This window comes from Rhincodon typus, chromosome 43, assembly GCF_021869965.1.
Source record: "Rhincodon typus isolate 14 chromosome 43, sRhiTyp1.1, whole genome shotgun sequence".
NCBI classification, from domain to species: Eukaryota; Metazoa; Chordata; class Chondrichthyes; order Orectolobiformes; family Rhincodontidae; genus Rhincodon; species Rhincodon typus.
Window position 1 is genome coordinate 6,539,887 of NC_063374.1, and position 15,624 is coordinate 6,555,510.

A 15,624-nucleotide genomic window follows, 5' to 3' on the forward strand; every position below is an offset into this window, starting at 1 on the left:
GTTCATCCAGCTCTTCAGCTTATTAACCCAGACCCTTCTGGATTGCGGGTTTTAAAGGTCAGGTTAAAAATCAGAGAAAGGACTGTGATTATTTGTAGCTAATACCCTTGACACATTGTTCATGGACAGAATTAATTTAATCAAAATGGCTACAGCTCTTAGCTGAGTGTTAGGAAGTTGCTAAACTTTCAAAGGGTTAGTTAAGCATGTCCTTTCAAAATATAACCTGACTCAAGACATGACTTTTTAAAAAATGATCAAATATTTTGTTTTGACCATCATCAAAGAACATCTGATAACTTTTGACATTTTACACTTCAGCTCAATGAAGCTGTCAGATTTAACTTCTTCAAACTCTTTCCTCACATGACAAATACATGCCTAAGCATGAGATTCACAAACACAGCAGGAGAAAGATTACACAGCAGTGTTGGTGTAGAACTCATGTTCAAGTGCTGACAGCTGAGGCAGGAACTACAACAATTTTCGTGAATGTAGGGAACGAGGGATATCGTAATGTGGAGAGCAAACGGATTACTCAAGCTGAATGGACATTTTCCATGTTTAGTCTGCATTCTGCAGCACACATACCTGCTGCTTTTTCAAAAGGATGCTGACACTTGTCAGGTCTTTGCCATGATCGTCAGACTGCAATTGAGCATCCAGATTATTGAGCCAGGTGTCCAGGTCTGCACAGCTCTGTGTGAATAGCTCAGTGCGGTTTGCATCAAAAAGACACTGAGCTTTAGTTTTGGTGGTGGATTCCAGATCATCCCAGAGCCTGTGCAGGTATTTGAGCTTCTCCTCCACAATGGGCTCAGTATCTGGTTTCTCAGATATCAACTGCTTCCCATCCTGCACAACAAGGTAGATTAATTAATAAAGAATGTCTGTTAGTCATTTTTAATGATAGAATCCCTACAGTGTGGAAGTAGGCCATTCAGCCCATCGAGTCCACACCAACCCTCCGAAGACCATCCTATCCAGACACACACGCACGCACACACATATATCACCCCATCCCAATAACCTTGCATTTTCCATGGCTAATCCATCTACCCTACACATCCTGGACATGTGGGCAATTCAGCATGGCCAATCCACGTAACCTGCACATCTTTGGACTGTGGGAGAAAACCGGAGCACCCGGAGGAAACTCGTGCAGACATGGGGAGAACATGCAAATTCCACACAGTCGCCTGAGGGTGGAATCAAACCCTGGTCGTTGGCGCTATGAGGCAGCAGTGCTGACCACTGAGCCACTGTACTGCCCTTTGATTATAGTTCAGACATGCCCAGGCAAGTGAACCTAGACCCCTTGGCTCAGAGATAGGGACACTACCATAGTGCCACAAGGCCCCAAGTCAACTGTTTGGACATGCTGTAACACTGCATCAGGGCAGAACCTGAATCCAGACCTTCTGGCCCATAGATAGGGATACGACAATAGTGCTACAAGATGCTGCTGTCAGCTAGTTCAGTAATCGGTAAACCATTATCATATTAAAACTACAATGGGTGATTAGCTTCCTACAAAAGGCAGTATGTTGGTCTGTGTCGAGTTGATGATCACAGTCAGGGATCTGCAACTGGCCTCAGTACCTCCCAGACTAGTGACAGTACCCTGCAACCTGTGACTTCTCACCAAGAAAGACAAGGGCAACAGATCCATGAGAACCTGTAAGTTTTATTCAAATACACAGAACACCCTGACTTGGAACAATACTGCCATTGCTTCACTGTCGCTGGGCCAAAATCCTGGGACTCCTTTTTTTTAAATGGCACTGTGGGTGTGCCTCTATCGCAGGGACTGCAGCAGGATTCGAATCCCCCCATGACAGATGGAGGAATTTCAATTCAACAAAACAAAATCTGAATTTAAGGGTCCAATAATGACCGTGAATCCACTGTCGATTTTCAGAAAAACCCATCTGGTTCACTAATGTCCTTTAGGGAAGGAAGTTGCCATCCTTACCTGATCTGGCCTACATGTCAGTCCAGACCCACAGCAATGTGGCTGACTCTGAACTTCCCTCTGGGCAATTAGGGATCGGCAGTAAATGTTGCCTAGCCAGCAATGCCCTCATCCCATGACTAAATAAAAAAAAAATGAAAGAAGGCACTGATGGGGATTAGGGATGGGCAACAAATATTGGCCTCGTCAGTAACAACCCACCCCATGAAAGAATTTTAAGAAAAATAGTGAAATGAAAACATCCAGACTTCTGACTCCTGAGAATTTAATCGTGTCTCCTGCTGCAACTGCATCAAGGCTTTGGATGAGATTCGGCTCAGTTATAATGCCCCTTGCCACACACTCTGAAGAGTATCACACAACTGCTCAGGGCTGTGCCCCCGGCAAACTGGGATTATACCTTGGCAAGAATCAGAATCTTCAGGAATGAGAGGGGGAAATGTTGTCAAATTGGAGATTCAAAAACAAAAGAAAAATGGCTCATTCAATCAAAAGGATGAACAAAGCTTCCAGTAATATGGATTCAAGTCTGCTAAAAACTGAATTAAATGCACTTTTCTCCTCAACAACTTAGAGCGTCCCAGTCCTTCTAATCGTATCCAGGTGGCTCCCAGAAATTTTCTATACATATTAATGGCCAGCAAGAACCACTTTAGAGAATCCTTCAGCTCACATTCACTGGGTCTGGCTGATATTACAGTTAATATTTGTGTAAGTCGGTACCATCAGCATGCCAATCTAACATGCCAACCCCAAAAACAGGTCAGCAGTATTAAGAAAATGAACATACACTTTTGCAATGTTTAAAAACTGAAAGAACTACGGATGCTGTAAATCAGGAACAAAAACAAAGTTCCTGGAAAAGCTCAGCAGGTCTCGCAGCATCTGTGAAGGTAAAAACACAGTTAAAGTTTCGAGTCCGGTAACCCGAAAGGTTTTGAGGAAGGGTCACCGGACCCGAAACATTAATTCTGTTTTTTCCTTCACAAATACTGCCAGATCTGCTGAGCTTTTCCAGCAACTTTGTTTTTGTTCCTTTTGTAATATTTTTTCTCTCTTTCTGTAGCTCTACACCATAATTCTTCTCAATAATCCAGCAGACATCAGTTTGTGTCTCAGTAGGTACGAGTGTTTAGTGCTTCTAGAGGAATCTTCTTCTTCTGTACCTTTATGCTTAAGGGTGCATTTGCCATCACTGTGACTGCACGGTTAGTCCCACCAAAGGTAGTTTCCTACATCAAATATCACACGACACCAGGTTACAGTTCAACAAGTTTATTTGAAATCATAAGCTTTTGGAACCCTGCTCCTTCGTCAGATGAACGAGCAGCACTCCGATTTCAAATAAACCTGTTGGGCTATAACCTGATGTCATGTGAATTCTGACTTTGTCCACCATAGTCCAACACCAGCACCTCCACATCATTACAATAAATGTTACCATCCACAGTATTAAGCAATGAAAATAAAGTCTAACAAGTGCAGCACCAATAAAACATATCTTTTTCCTGGGATTTCAATTTGCTTCCTGCCCTTCTCTCAAAACTCAGCCACCATGCTCACTACCTCCCTGGCCATCCCACAACTGGCTTTTAATGCCTCGCTCACAATCATGACTGTTTACCACTCCCTGTGAGCAAAGAAACAAGCTGGCAAATGGCATGGTGGCAGAGAGGGGCCGGTAGCCAGACAGCCAGGAAGGATATGTTCATCTGGTGCACAATTATGACCTCAGCACACATGTACCCACAGATGGAATAGGTGCTGACACCTGGTTACAGGCTTATAACAATGATGCCTGTTGCACCAACTTCCTATTCCAGCAAAATGCAGTATATTTTAAATGTATTTCGGGAAAATAAATGAGATATTTTCAGACAATGTTAGTTGCATGAGAAATGATTACCCTGTCTATCTTGTCCAGCCAGTCCTTATTGGAAGCGAGTTCCGCCATGAAGGCTTGGTGTTTCTGCCACTTAGTGTGAAGATTTCGAGCCTCATCGTATGACATATCTTGGGCTGTCAACATCTTTTCATTGATCCAGAGTGCAAGCTGGGCAAAACAATAAAAAAAATAATAATAGTAACAAGTCATTCAGCTCCTTGTGCCTCTTTTTCCACCACTGATTTAGATCATGGTTGATCTTTATCTCAATTCAATTTATCTGATTGTTTTACATCTCTTGAAATCTACTGTCCAACAAAAAAAATCCATTGAGCTGAGTATTCAAAGAGACAGACGGATACATTGATGGGAAGAAGCACATGTGGACTTGCAATTATGACATTTAAACAACTGCATAAACATGTCCCTGCAGCAAAAAATATGCATCTTCATATTCCTCCCACTGCTGTTCTTAATCATTTCAATTATGCAGTCAGCCATATTTTGAGCAGATGACAGTAAGCTATCCTGACAGGGAGCATGGCTGGGACCAGGAAACTGGATTCATTTGATCAACAAATGGCAGTATTGTAGGTATTCTGGAAGGTGAGATAAAATGAGCTCGGCCTATCTTGCAAATTAACTTCAGGACAGAGATGATCAGTAGAAGTCAGTGGCTATAAATAGTGTCTTTTTTTCCCTTTGCAGCTGATACACTTTAACTAAATTAATCAGGTGGATTAATTTGTTCACAGTGTCAATACAATTCTTTTGTAATGCTTTTGATCATTTGAGTATAGGAATTCGGAGGTCGTGTTGCGAATGTGCAGGACAACGGTGAGGCTGCTTCTGGAATACGGCGTTCAATTCTGGTCTCCCTGCTATAGAAAAGATGTTGTTAAACTTGAAACAGTTCAGAAAAGATTTACAAGGATGTTGCTGGGGTTGGAGGATTTGAGCTATAGGGAGGGGCCGAATAGGCTGGGGCTATTTTCCCTGGAGTATCGGAGGCTGGGGGGTGACCTTATATAAGTTCATAAAATCATGAGGGGCATGGACAGGGTGAATCGTGAAGGTCTTTTCCCCAGGGTAGAGGAGTCCAAAACTAGAGGGCATAGGTTTTAGGTGAGACAGGAAAGATTTAAAAGGGGCCTAATGGCAACCTCTTCACGCAGAGGGTGGTTCGTGTATGGAAGGAGCTGACAGAGGAAGTGGTGGAGGCTGGGACAATTACAACATTTAAAAGGCATCTGGATAGCTACATGAATAGTGGGATATGGGCCAAATGCTGGCAAATGGGACTGGATTAATTTAGGATCTCTGGTCGGCGTGGACGAGTTTGACTGAAGGGTCTGTTTCCATGCTGTACATCTTTATGACTCTATGACCCCAACCTATTCTGCCAGTGATCAAACTGTAGCCCTGTATGCTACTCTAGTATTATTTATCTGAATCCTTTAGGCACAATATTTAACTGTATTGGGTGATTTTCACAATTCAAGTGGTCCTGGTATGCATGACATTTTTATATGCCTCCGTGGCACTCATCCTGAAATCACAGACTTTGTGTCCACAGCACTAATGCTGGCTTCACTATCTTCCATTAAACCTTTCCATCTCAGACTGTCACTTTAATTGGATGCCACATACACTGCACTCTGCAGGCACCGTTCTGCATCTGCCAATTGATGCCAGACTACAGGCCTTTTATGTTCAGTGCAAACAACTACAGGCCAACATTATTTGATTAATTCTTTAGTGTGTGTGTATCTGTAGTGTGGTATTTTTAGGAGAGTGACTTTTATAGAAGACTACAACCAGAAGTACTTTTTAAATATTTATAAATGTTTCCTTTGGGGTTTCTTTTGATATTCGTTTGTTGACTTGTTCCCAGGAATCTATGAAAGCTTCTCTTTAAAGGGCCACTAGGAGATACATAAAGCAATTCTTGACATGTGTACAGAGAAGATTTGTGATCAGTCTGAACAACTGAAGCAGGCATTTTTTTTTGAGAGATTGAGAGACAGTTTCAGAGACACTCCTGAGGTGTTTGAAAATTGAGAACATAGTCCCACCTATGTTGTGTTACTCCACAGTACCATAAGTTTCTGTAAAATGCTGCAAACCCTGTTGACCTGGTTAATTTCAGTCTAGAATCACACAGGAGAGGAGGTGGTCATTTATCCAAACATCTCTGTGCTAGCTCTCCTCCTGCCCAGCCCTGTAAAGTTCCCCTTTTCAAGTATACGCCCAACTTTCTTTCGAAAATGACCAATGTTTACGAGACAGATTGAGAACATGTAAACGACTGTACCTTTTCCGTTCACTTTAAAGCATTCCCATCATGGAATGTGTAATGCAACCTCTATATGTGCTGAATACCGAGGCCTGCATACTCTAACCAAATGAAATTAAAATTACCTCCTGACAATCTTGAAGAAATTTCTGCAGCTCCAAGTTATCCTTGAGTCGGCTGGCAAGGTCGCTTGCAGCTTTGCGATTCTTTCTGTGTCTGAAAATTGTAACATTTGAAGATAAATTTAAACTTGAACCTACAGTGGTATTGACATCTCCAGACACATAGGAATCATAGTTTTCAAGCCTTAGGATTACTAGAGAAGCATAATCTAGAGCAGGCAATTTCTATTCAAAGTGATCAGAAGAAAAGTTCTACTAATTGAAGTAGGTGTGCAGCCATCCAACTCTTCAACTATATTGTCAAAAGTCTTGAATCAATTCACGTAACGGATTTTCTTTGAAAACAGTAACTTTTGTGAAGATTGAAACTGCAACTGTCAACAGCAGCAATATGCTGCAAACAGTAAACAGGAGAATGATGAGTTAAACAATTTCCTTTCTCACTGCCGGTGCTAGTTGAAAGGAATGTCGCAGTGTGAGGGAGCCCTGTTCTTCTTCATATGAGACAAGCTTGTGATTGCCCAACTGCACAGACAGCTTGGGCCTCCTTTTAATGCACTTTCACAATAAAGAAGGCAACTTTTGGCAAGGCAGCACTCCATTCCTAGGGTCTGTATGGATTGTGAACTCAGAAAGGAACGAACTGTGAGTTTCAACTTGAGGAATTGATGGACAACAATCCATTAAAAAATCTGTGTTTAACACCAGCATTTGCAAAAAGCAACAACCATTAACTATTTGCAATAATACCAATTTCAAAGTTTCTAGCTGTAGCGTCTGTTTATGTTGGGCAGAATCACTCTGTGAGAAACAGTGTTCCAGGAATTTTGATTTACTGGCCTGACAGTCATGCTCTCCCTCAGTTCTATTACAGCAGCAAATATTATAAATATTCTTTAATTGTAAGAATATCCAGTTAACAGGTTGAGAGTTTACATTTTGAAAAACTAGCAGGATATGTATCTTACACTCAGAACAGCTATAAAAACTAAAATCTTTATAAACAGCAGAGACTATAATTCAAATCTTTTTCCATGACTGCAGTACCGGCAGGTACTGGGACGCTGTGATTACTGGGAGGCTGCCAGTGGTCAAGCAGTGGACAATTCTGCACATAGGAAACAGGACAAAAACCAACCGTTCATCAATGGAGTCCACCTTCTCTTTGATTTTGTCAGAATGAACGTTCCCCTCGCTCATGAGTTTTTTTCCCGAATCCACCACGCTGTTGATCTTTTCCTCATTGGCATCCATCGTGGTCTCAATGTCCTCGTGCTTCTTGATGGCAGCCTCAGCCATCTCCAGGGTACCAGGCATCTCTGTGTGTGACAGCATGTACTCCTGAAAATAAAAAGGAAAACATTTTGTTGGGCATATCGTGGATGGAATCACCGATTCATGTTTTTCTCCGGAAGTTATGGCTGTACAAGCTTCCTGCATCTCTCCCATTATTCACCCAGTGAGATATGCTGTTCTGACCGGACATAATTTCAGCATTAGCGAGTAAACAGTAATCAGCAACAGAATCTCTGGGCCATTCGACCTATTGTGTGTTTGCTTGGTCTCTGAAATAGCTGCCTAATTAGTTTTCTGCTCTTCATCCATATCCTTGTCACTCTTTCTTCCTTTATGAGCCTACATTCAATTTCCTCTTGAAAGATACTGCTGTATCTGTCTTTTTCAGCAGTGATTTCCAAACCAGCTTTCTAAGTAAAACAATTATTTTAACTCCTTTCCTCCCAAGCTTTTCCTGTCAATAAATTTTAATCTGCATTCTCTGGTTAGTGACCCTCCTGCCAATGGACAATTTCTCCCAAATGGTCTATAAAATAAATGTTATTCCATCAATGACAAGCCCTGACCATGCGACTGTACAGTTTAGTCAATCGTAACTGTACCTGATTATTCAGGAACCCTTCTGCCTGTTTGACATCACGCAGGAAGATCTGATAGCCATACACTTGTGCCAGGAGGTCATGCCTGTTCTCCCACATCTGGCTCAGTTCATTCCATCCTGTATCGAGAGCCTGGAGCCTCTGGTGCAGGAACATATATTGAGCATCAGTTTGGTCTTGTGTCACCTCCTCCCCGACCTTTCGCATCCTCTCATAATCACTCTTGTAGTTATCAATCTCATTCTTGATATTCTCGTGCTGGGTGAGGAGCTTCTCTGCATCTGACAATGATGTGGCCATATCCTCCGAAGCAATGGCAGTCTGTGTTCGGGATAGCCATGACTGAAAATCATCCAGGTCCCTCAGGAACTCCTGCAGCTTGCTGGCTTCGCCCAGCGACTCCTCTCTTTTTTTCAAGGTGTCCTTCAGGTCCTCCCACACGCCATTGATTTCGGAAAGCCTAGCCAAGATGGCTTCTGCCTGCTCTGGATGCTCTGAGGCAAGTTTCTCTGCTTCTTTCTGCAAGTCATCCAGCTTGCCCTGAATGGCCTCCAAATCCCGCTCCATGCCAGTTAACTTGCGTTGAAGGGCCATGACACCTGCCAGATCGTTTCCAAGGCTCTGAGTAGACTCAATAACTTTGGTCTTCTCCTTAATCCATGATTTGGTCTCATTACACTCAAGGTGGTAATTCTGAATGCTGAGGGCAGAGCTAAGCGCCTCCTTCTTCTGATCTGCAAGACTGCGGAACTGATCCCAGCTGAAACAGATATTAAGGACATTAGTAAACCACATGGCATTTTCCAACAATCAACGATGGCTTCGTAGTCATCATTAGACACCTAATTCCAGATATTTATTGAATTCAAATTTCACCATTTGCCATGGCAGGATTCAAACCCAAGTCCCCAGGACATTTGGGAAAAGAAATTCCCTTGTTATATCTAGACAATTAGTAAGAAGCCTATGTACTATTGTGCTGGACTCACCTTCTGTTGAGCTGGTCTTTCATACCAGTGACCTCGTCTTTGTTACGGTGCTCGGTGCTTAATAACTGACTGGCAACCTTGTTGACTGATGCAATGCGGGAGGCTTGGTTGTTCATCTCTGGCTCAAGTGTTTCAAACCTAGTATGAAAACAAAAAGGAAAAGTAATTCAACTTAGAGTATCAGTAACTTACATTTACGTACAACTTATAGTTGTACAGCGCCTTTAATGTAGTAACATTTTCCATGTTATGTCAAGTGACTAAAAACTTGTTGAAGGCATCTTCAGGACGAGTGAAGAAGAGTGGTTTAGGGAAAGAATTCCAAGGTTTAAGGCCTAATTTAGTAATTAGCATCTTATCACGGCTTTAAGACATCATAGTCAAGCAATGAGTTTTAAAATCCAGTTGCTGTTTATGATGGGAAGCATGGCAAGGTTCAGAGACAAACTATTAGTTAATCTGTTTGCAATGGTGAGTTGACGAAGGAATACTAGTCAGTGAGAAGAGAACTCTCTGGTCTTTTTCAACGACTGGCAATCCTTTCAAGATTTCTATCAAAGCCCCTCATCTTAATCATCTCTGTCCCAGTGGAAGTGGTCCAAAGGTCTAAAACTTCCCTTGTATGTGTGCCCTCTTATGCATCATATGAAAATGATTTTTATTATTCCTTGAGTCTTAATGCTCTTTCCATAATGGAAGCTATTTCCATTGGAGCGGAAAAGAGCAGGAAGGGGGAATTTAATGTAAACTTTTATACTTATAATCTATTCAGAGCATAAAAGGCAAGACAACTGGTGTGTCAGTAATGAAAAATAACTTTAAAATATCATTAAGAAAGTGAGCTGCAAGATCGGAAGAAATGTTTTTTACTAAGAGAGTAGTCTATGATTCACTCAACTATCTTAATTAGCTTGACTACAAAATATGGACTCAATGCCTTGTGTACATGAATAAAGCTCATAGCCAGACCACATCTGCATTCAGCATTCATTAAAGCCATACCTGTGCTGAACAACTTCCAAGTCCTCAAGTTTCTCAGGGATCTCCATGGTGTTCAGCCACTGCTCTTTCTCGTCGATCCAAAGTGTACAGGCATCTGCCTCACTGAACATCTTGTAAAGTGCCAACGCATCCTGCAGGGCCTGTTTCCGCTGCTGTGCAAGGGCAACCAACTCCTCATACCTCTGCTCAATGGCAGGAAGCCTGCCATCTACCTCTGGTGACTGGGCAAAGTCAGCTGGCAGGCTTCGGGCTTGCTCATGCAAGGCATCAATGGTGGGCCTATGGTTGTGAATTTCCTCTTGTATGTCCTTGTGCTTTTTGGCTAGGGTTTGTGTGGAGTACTCGTCGTGTCCGACATCGCTGCTAGTCACAATTCGCAGGGTGTCAAGAATCCAAGCCTCGATGTCATTGGCATCAGCCTGGAATTGGTACAGATTGGAAATCTCATTCAATCTCTGCTCCCGCAGGGCTGCCAACTCCTCCAAATGTGTCCACAGCCCTCGAATGTCCTCAATTTTGTCCTTGACTTCACTGGCCCCAAAGTGCCCCTCTTCAATTAAACCCTCTCCCTCCCTTATTGTTTGCTGCAGGGGACCACTGCGGCCACTCATCTCATCCTTGAAAGAATTATGCTTGCTGATCAGCATCATGACGCTGGTCAGATCCTTGCCATAATCTTCTGAAGACATGATTTGCTCTTTCTCCCGGATCCAGGATTCCTCTTCGCCCATCTCCCAGAAGAACTTCCAAAGGCGCCTCGACTCTTCAAGCTTTGCACGACGCTCTGCTGCAAGTTTGCACAACTCCTGATAGCAAAGATCCAAGTGTGTGACACGGTCTTGGACGATTTGAGGGTCGCATGGCTTGTAACCTAGCAGGGAGATAAATGCTATTTAGGAACAGAAATGTGAATGACCCTTTTTCGACCTATCAGCTACCCATCTACAGCTTCTTCAAAACACAAATAGTTACAGTGCAGCTGCAACTGGTAAAGACTAGAACATGAAAAAAGTGCAGGCCTTCCAGTACCTCATGCTTGCTCCAACAGTCAATTAGATCACGACTGATCTAATTGTGGCTTTAATCCCATTTTTATGTCTCATAACCCTCAACTTCCTTGTAGATGAAAAACTATTTCACTCAGCCTTGAACATGTTCAATGACCAGCTTCCAGTGCTCTCTCAAGTAGAAAATTCCGAAATTAACCCCCTCCGAGAGATGCATTTCTCCTTACTTGTATTTAAGTGGGAGTCCTGTTGTTTTGAAACTCTGCTCCCTACTTCTAGACTAATCCACAAGTGGAAATATTTCTCAGCATCTACCTTGTCAACCCTCCTCAGAACTTTGTTTCAATAAGAACACCTCTCATTATTCTGAACTCTAATGGGTAAGGTCCAACCTACACACCCTTTCCTCATAAGGCAACTCTTGCATCCCAGGAATGAACCTGGTGAACCTTTCACTGAAATAATTCCAATGTAAGTATATTCCTCCTTAAAAAGGAAGACCAAACCTCTAGGTACAGTCTCAACAACACTCTGTAGAGTTCTAGCATGTTATCTTAGCAAAGTAGCTTTGAACAGCGTCATCTGCTTTCACTTCATGTCAGTAAGGCAAGTGATTATTTCAGTGTACCACACTGTGACAAATAATTCACGTCTTAACACTTATCATGTGAAGCTCTGTCTCCTTTCTGTGTACTTAATGTTCCGAGATTGTGAAAATGCCAGCTTCTAACTGGTTTAATGGTGCAATGACGAAATCATCCACTCTCACCCTCAACTAAATCTCAGGTGGGCACACACCAACAATAAGAGAATCCTGGTTGACAACTGATATCACTAAGTCGCTGTTCACTCTTCTGTTCTATGAGACTCTCTCCTGTTTCACATACCAATAAGATGATATGCAGCCATGGGCCAGAACTTGCTCCAGACAACTTACAAATTTGAGAATATTTGGGCAGGAGGTTCTCCCCTTTTGACAGCTCTGGTAAAGGAAATGGCACTGGAACCAGATACAGTGAAACATGTCAATATTCTCATTACAGCCATAACTCTTCACAGTCTTTACCAGCCTTGTTCTGAATAGGTACTCCTATTCAGGATGTTATTTTGATCACTGAAACTACAGTCAAAACTGTGGAAGCTGAGCCACTGAAAAATCGAAGACTGAAACAGACAGATTCTTGAACTACAGGGGAGTCAAGGGTTACAGAAACAAGACAGCAAAGTCATGTCGAGGTTAAGCTTCAATCAGACATGTCCTTATTTGAATGGCAGAACAAACTCCAGGGAACACATTGCCTAGTCTAGCTCTTATTTCATATATCATTTATGACAGTGAAGTCTATTGCCATCACAACTGCCTAGTAAAAACAGATAGACAGGTGCACAAGGGAGGATGTTTCCCATTCATACACATATAGTGGCACCTGTTTTGAATGTAAATGCAACTTGCAGTTTTGGCTATTAGGTTACAGCGAATAATCTCATAAACAGGTGTCCTAACCACAAAAAAGTGGGCGACATTGTAGGTACTTTAGACTGTGGCCCCACTTTTTCAATAATATAACACTGATCCAGCTGCAATGCTGTTACTAAGATAGTATTGCTCCATAACATTATGTTAATAATTCGAGTCCTTAGCAATGTCTTGTTTAAGATTCATGCTCAGCACTGCTAATTTACAGAGTGACAGAATTCAGGCCTGCAGCAGCAAATACCTGCTCTGCTATTTTAATAGTGTCATTTTGGGCTGCTGCTAGATTAAGGCTCCCCACAGGATTAGAAATCAAATTTGAAGTGTTCTATTAAATTGTTCTACTTTAACATCGTCTTTGCACTTGCTGTAGGATAGCACTGCCACCTCATAGCACATCCTGGCCTTCTTTATCAGGAGAGCAAATAAAATAGAATCCCAGTTCGATCCCTCAGTGGAACAGGTTATATATCTATAGAGAGCAAAACAGGTCACATTATAAGCAGAACGGCACTCCCTTGCAGGAGTGTGAAATGCTGTGCATGTTTAGGCCATACCTTCCTCACTGGTAATGAATTTCTGAGCACCCGTATAAACCGTTTTAACTCGTTCTGCCTGGACTGCAATATCTGCCTCCACCAATGTGTGAGTCTGAAGCAGATCCTCGACGCCATGCAGGTGTTTGCCGTAATCTTGCGATTGCAGGCGGCTCTGAAAGAAACAAACATTCAGATGCAAGACTCAATATCATGGTTGCGAGATGCATAACCATGACCAGCCTGTAGCGGTGCCATTTCCGATCCAATTACGAGAAACAGCAATATAACATTAGAGGTACCAACACGGACCAATGTAGGAATAGTCATAAGGTCTCCAAATATTTTATAAAATCACACCTTTTATATTTCAAAACTCAATGTTACTAATATCAGTTAGGAAGTAGTACAGATTGGAAGAACTCATGAGTTGGATAAACCTAATTTATAGCACTGTTACTACCAGATACAGCTGTAGCTACAAGTACACCACCCAGTGTTACTCAACTGACATAGTTTTCATAAACAGACTACTTCTCAAAAGGGAGAATCAAAAATGCAACATTCAACCAAATACAGAATTCAATTTGTATGGCCCGTTCAGGGCAAATATAGATATGGGGTGCAAATTTAATCTCCACTGTCCGAGGGAATTGCCCGCCCTTTAGCAAACATTTCTGATTTTCACTCCATTCCCTTCAACACAATCAAATAGGGGCAGCGCATTCTACAGATTACAGCACAGGTGAAGCCGCAAACTACACCCAGAGGATGCAGCAGCACAGGCCAGTTGTCATTTTTCTCTGTAGGTGGAGCTGACTGCAGATTGCGAAGTACATATTTTTTGAAATTGATTCAAACTGTGCTGTCAGGGCCATTGGAAAGGCCAGCATTTATTGACCTCAGGATGGTAATACCGAGCCCACCTTCTGGAACACAATTGAGTAGCTTGTCAGCCACAGGGTGCAGTTAAGAATCAGCCATGATGCTGTGGACTTGGAGTCACATATGCTGCAGACCAGGTGTGTATAGCAGATTACCTTCCCTTAAGGACATTAGTGAACTGTTGTTATTTTTTTTAACTCACAATCCAGTAGTTTCACAGTCATCGTTACTTAGATTAGCTTTTTATTCCTGATTTATTTAATTGAGTTTAAATTCCTCAGCTGCAGTGGGGGGGATTAGAATGCGTGTATCCAGTGATCTGTCTGGTAACATAAGCACGGTGTTTACAGACACCCACGTTACTGGGTTTTAGAAGTTACTCCTTGTGGTTTTAAGATCTTCATTTCAAAATTCTTCCACTGTCTAACCTTGACCAATCCAAGTCATTTCTAGCTGACTACTCCAGACAATGTTTTATGCTAGTGGATCACTGCTGTCTACCTGCTTTCTCCTCCCCATCACTTCTTTCAGTCCTTGTATCCCAACTCATTGGACTCTAACCTGGTTAATTCCATTGCCTGAGATAACAAGGTGTAGAGCTGGATGAACGCAGCAGGCCAAGCAGCATCAGAGGAGCAGGAAGGCTGACGTTTCGGGCCTAGACCCTTCTTCAGAAATTCTGAAGACGGGTGTAGGCCCAAAGCGTCAGCCTTCCTGCTCCTCTGATGCTGCTTGGCCTGCTGTGTTCATCTAGCTCTACACCTTGTTATCGCAGATTCTCCAGCATCTGCAGTTCCTACTATCTCTATTTCCATTGCCTACTTTGTCCTTCCTACAAAGGCCGCTTTGATTGAGCTGGTGGTATACACTCTAAGTTCCCCTCAAGTCTGGAGGTGCCCTCTCAAAATTCTTCCCACCATACTGTAAAACGAGTGCTGATCTTTTACGTGCAATAATGCACACGAGCTGCACAACATGCAAACAACCTTCATGTCTTCCATCCAATCCACGATATGCAGCATTTCCTGGAACATCTTCTGCAGTTCGAGGTTCCTCATGAGACGTTCACGGCGTGCGTGCAGCAGCTCCCGAAGGTAGTCCCACAGGCGGATAACGTTGTCCTTCCTGACTGTGATGCGTTTGATGTCATAGTAACGTTCAGCCTCCAGCTCCTTGGCTACAGCCACCACAGCCTGCACACGCTCATTATAGGCGTTAATGTCTGTCTCAATGGCCTCATGCTTTCTTGTGGCAGCCTCCACTGCAGCCAGATCTATTCCAAAATTGTCCTTAAAACAGAAAAGAGAGAAAAAAAAGAGTTCAATTTAAAAAGAATACCGGCCCTTGGGTTTTTGCCTCTCCTAAGAGAGGAGTGGTCCAGGGAGGCAGGAGGAGGAAGTGGAACTGTTAATTCCATCAGACTTGATGATTTAGTTGCGAATTTGTGCCTGTCAGTTGTGAATTTCTATGAAGAGAAAAAAAGGGACTATGAATAGTTGAGTTGATGGGAGGCAAATCCCACATTCCAGATTCCACTACCTTGTGCGATGCTCTGTCC

At 42.6% G+C, this 15,624-nt stretch overlaps 1 protein-coding gene and 1 long non-coding RNA gene across 6 annotated transcripts in view; one reads left to right on the forward strand and one right to left on the reverse strand.

Moving 5' to 3' along the window:
- LOC125487693 overlaps nucleotides 1–4,067 on the forward strand; it is a 7,377-nt gene extending 3,310 nt beyond the window's left edge. The window contains exon 3 of the long non-coding RNA XR_007266062.1: nucleotides 3,900–4,067. This is a non-coding gene — a long non-coding RNA (uncharacterized LOC125487693). The remainder of the gene's footprint in view (nucleotides 1–3,899) is intronic.
- The window catches only part of LOC109918809 (spectrin beta chain, non-erythrocytic 1-like), a 258,622-nt gene that overhangs the window by 35,286 nt on the left and 207,712 nt on the right, over nucleotides 1–15,624 (reverse strand). For all 5 annotated transcript variants that reach the window (XM_048619799.1, XM_048619794.1, XM_048619798.1 and 2 more), the window contains 9 exons: nucleotides 15,053–15,355; nucleotides 13,203–13,356; nucleotides 10,165–11,035; nucleotides 9,163–9,300; nucleotides 8,177–8,933; nucleotides 7,417–7,619; nucleotides 6,282–6,372; nucleotides 3,882–4,028; nucleotides 592–855 (listed from right to left, as the gene is read on the reverse strand). In XM_048619799.1, coding sequence (XP_048475756.1) covers nucleotides 592–855; nucleotides 3,882–4,028; nucleotides 6,282–6,372; nucleotides 7,417–7,619; nucleotides 8,177–8,933; nucleotides 9,163–9,300; nucleotides 10,165–11,035; nucleotides 13,203–13,356; nucleotides 15,053–15,355 — 2,928 coding nt within the window. The remainder of the gene's footprint in view (nucleotides 1–591; nucleotides 856–3,881; nucleotides 4,029–6,281; nucleotides 6,373–7,416; nucleotides 7,620–8,176; nucleotides 8,934–9,162; nucleotides 9,301–10,164; nucleotides 11,036–13,202; nucleotides 13,357–15,052; nucleotides 15,356–15,624) is intronic.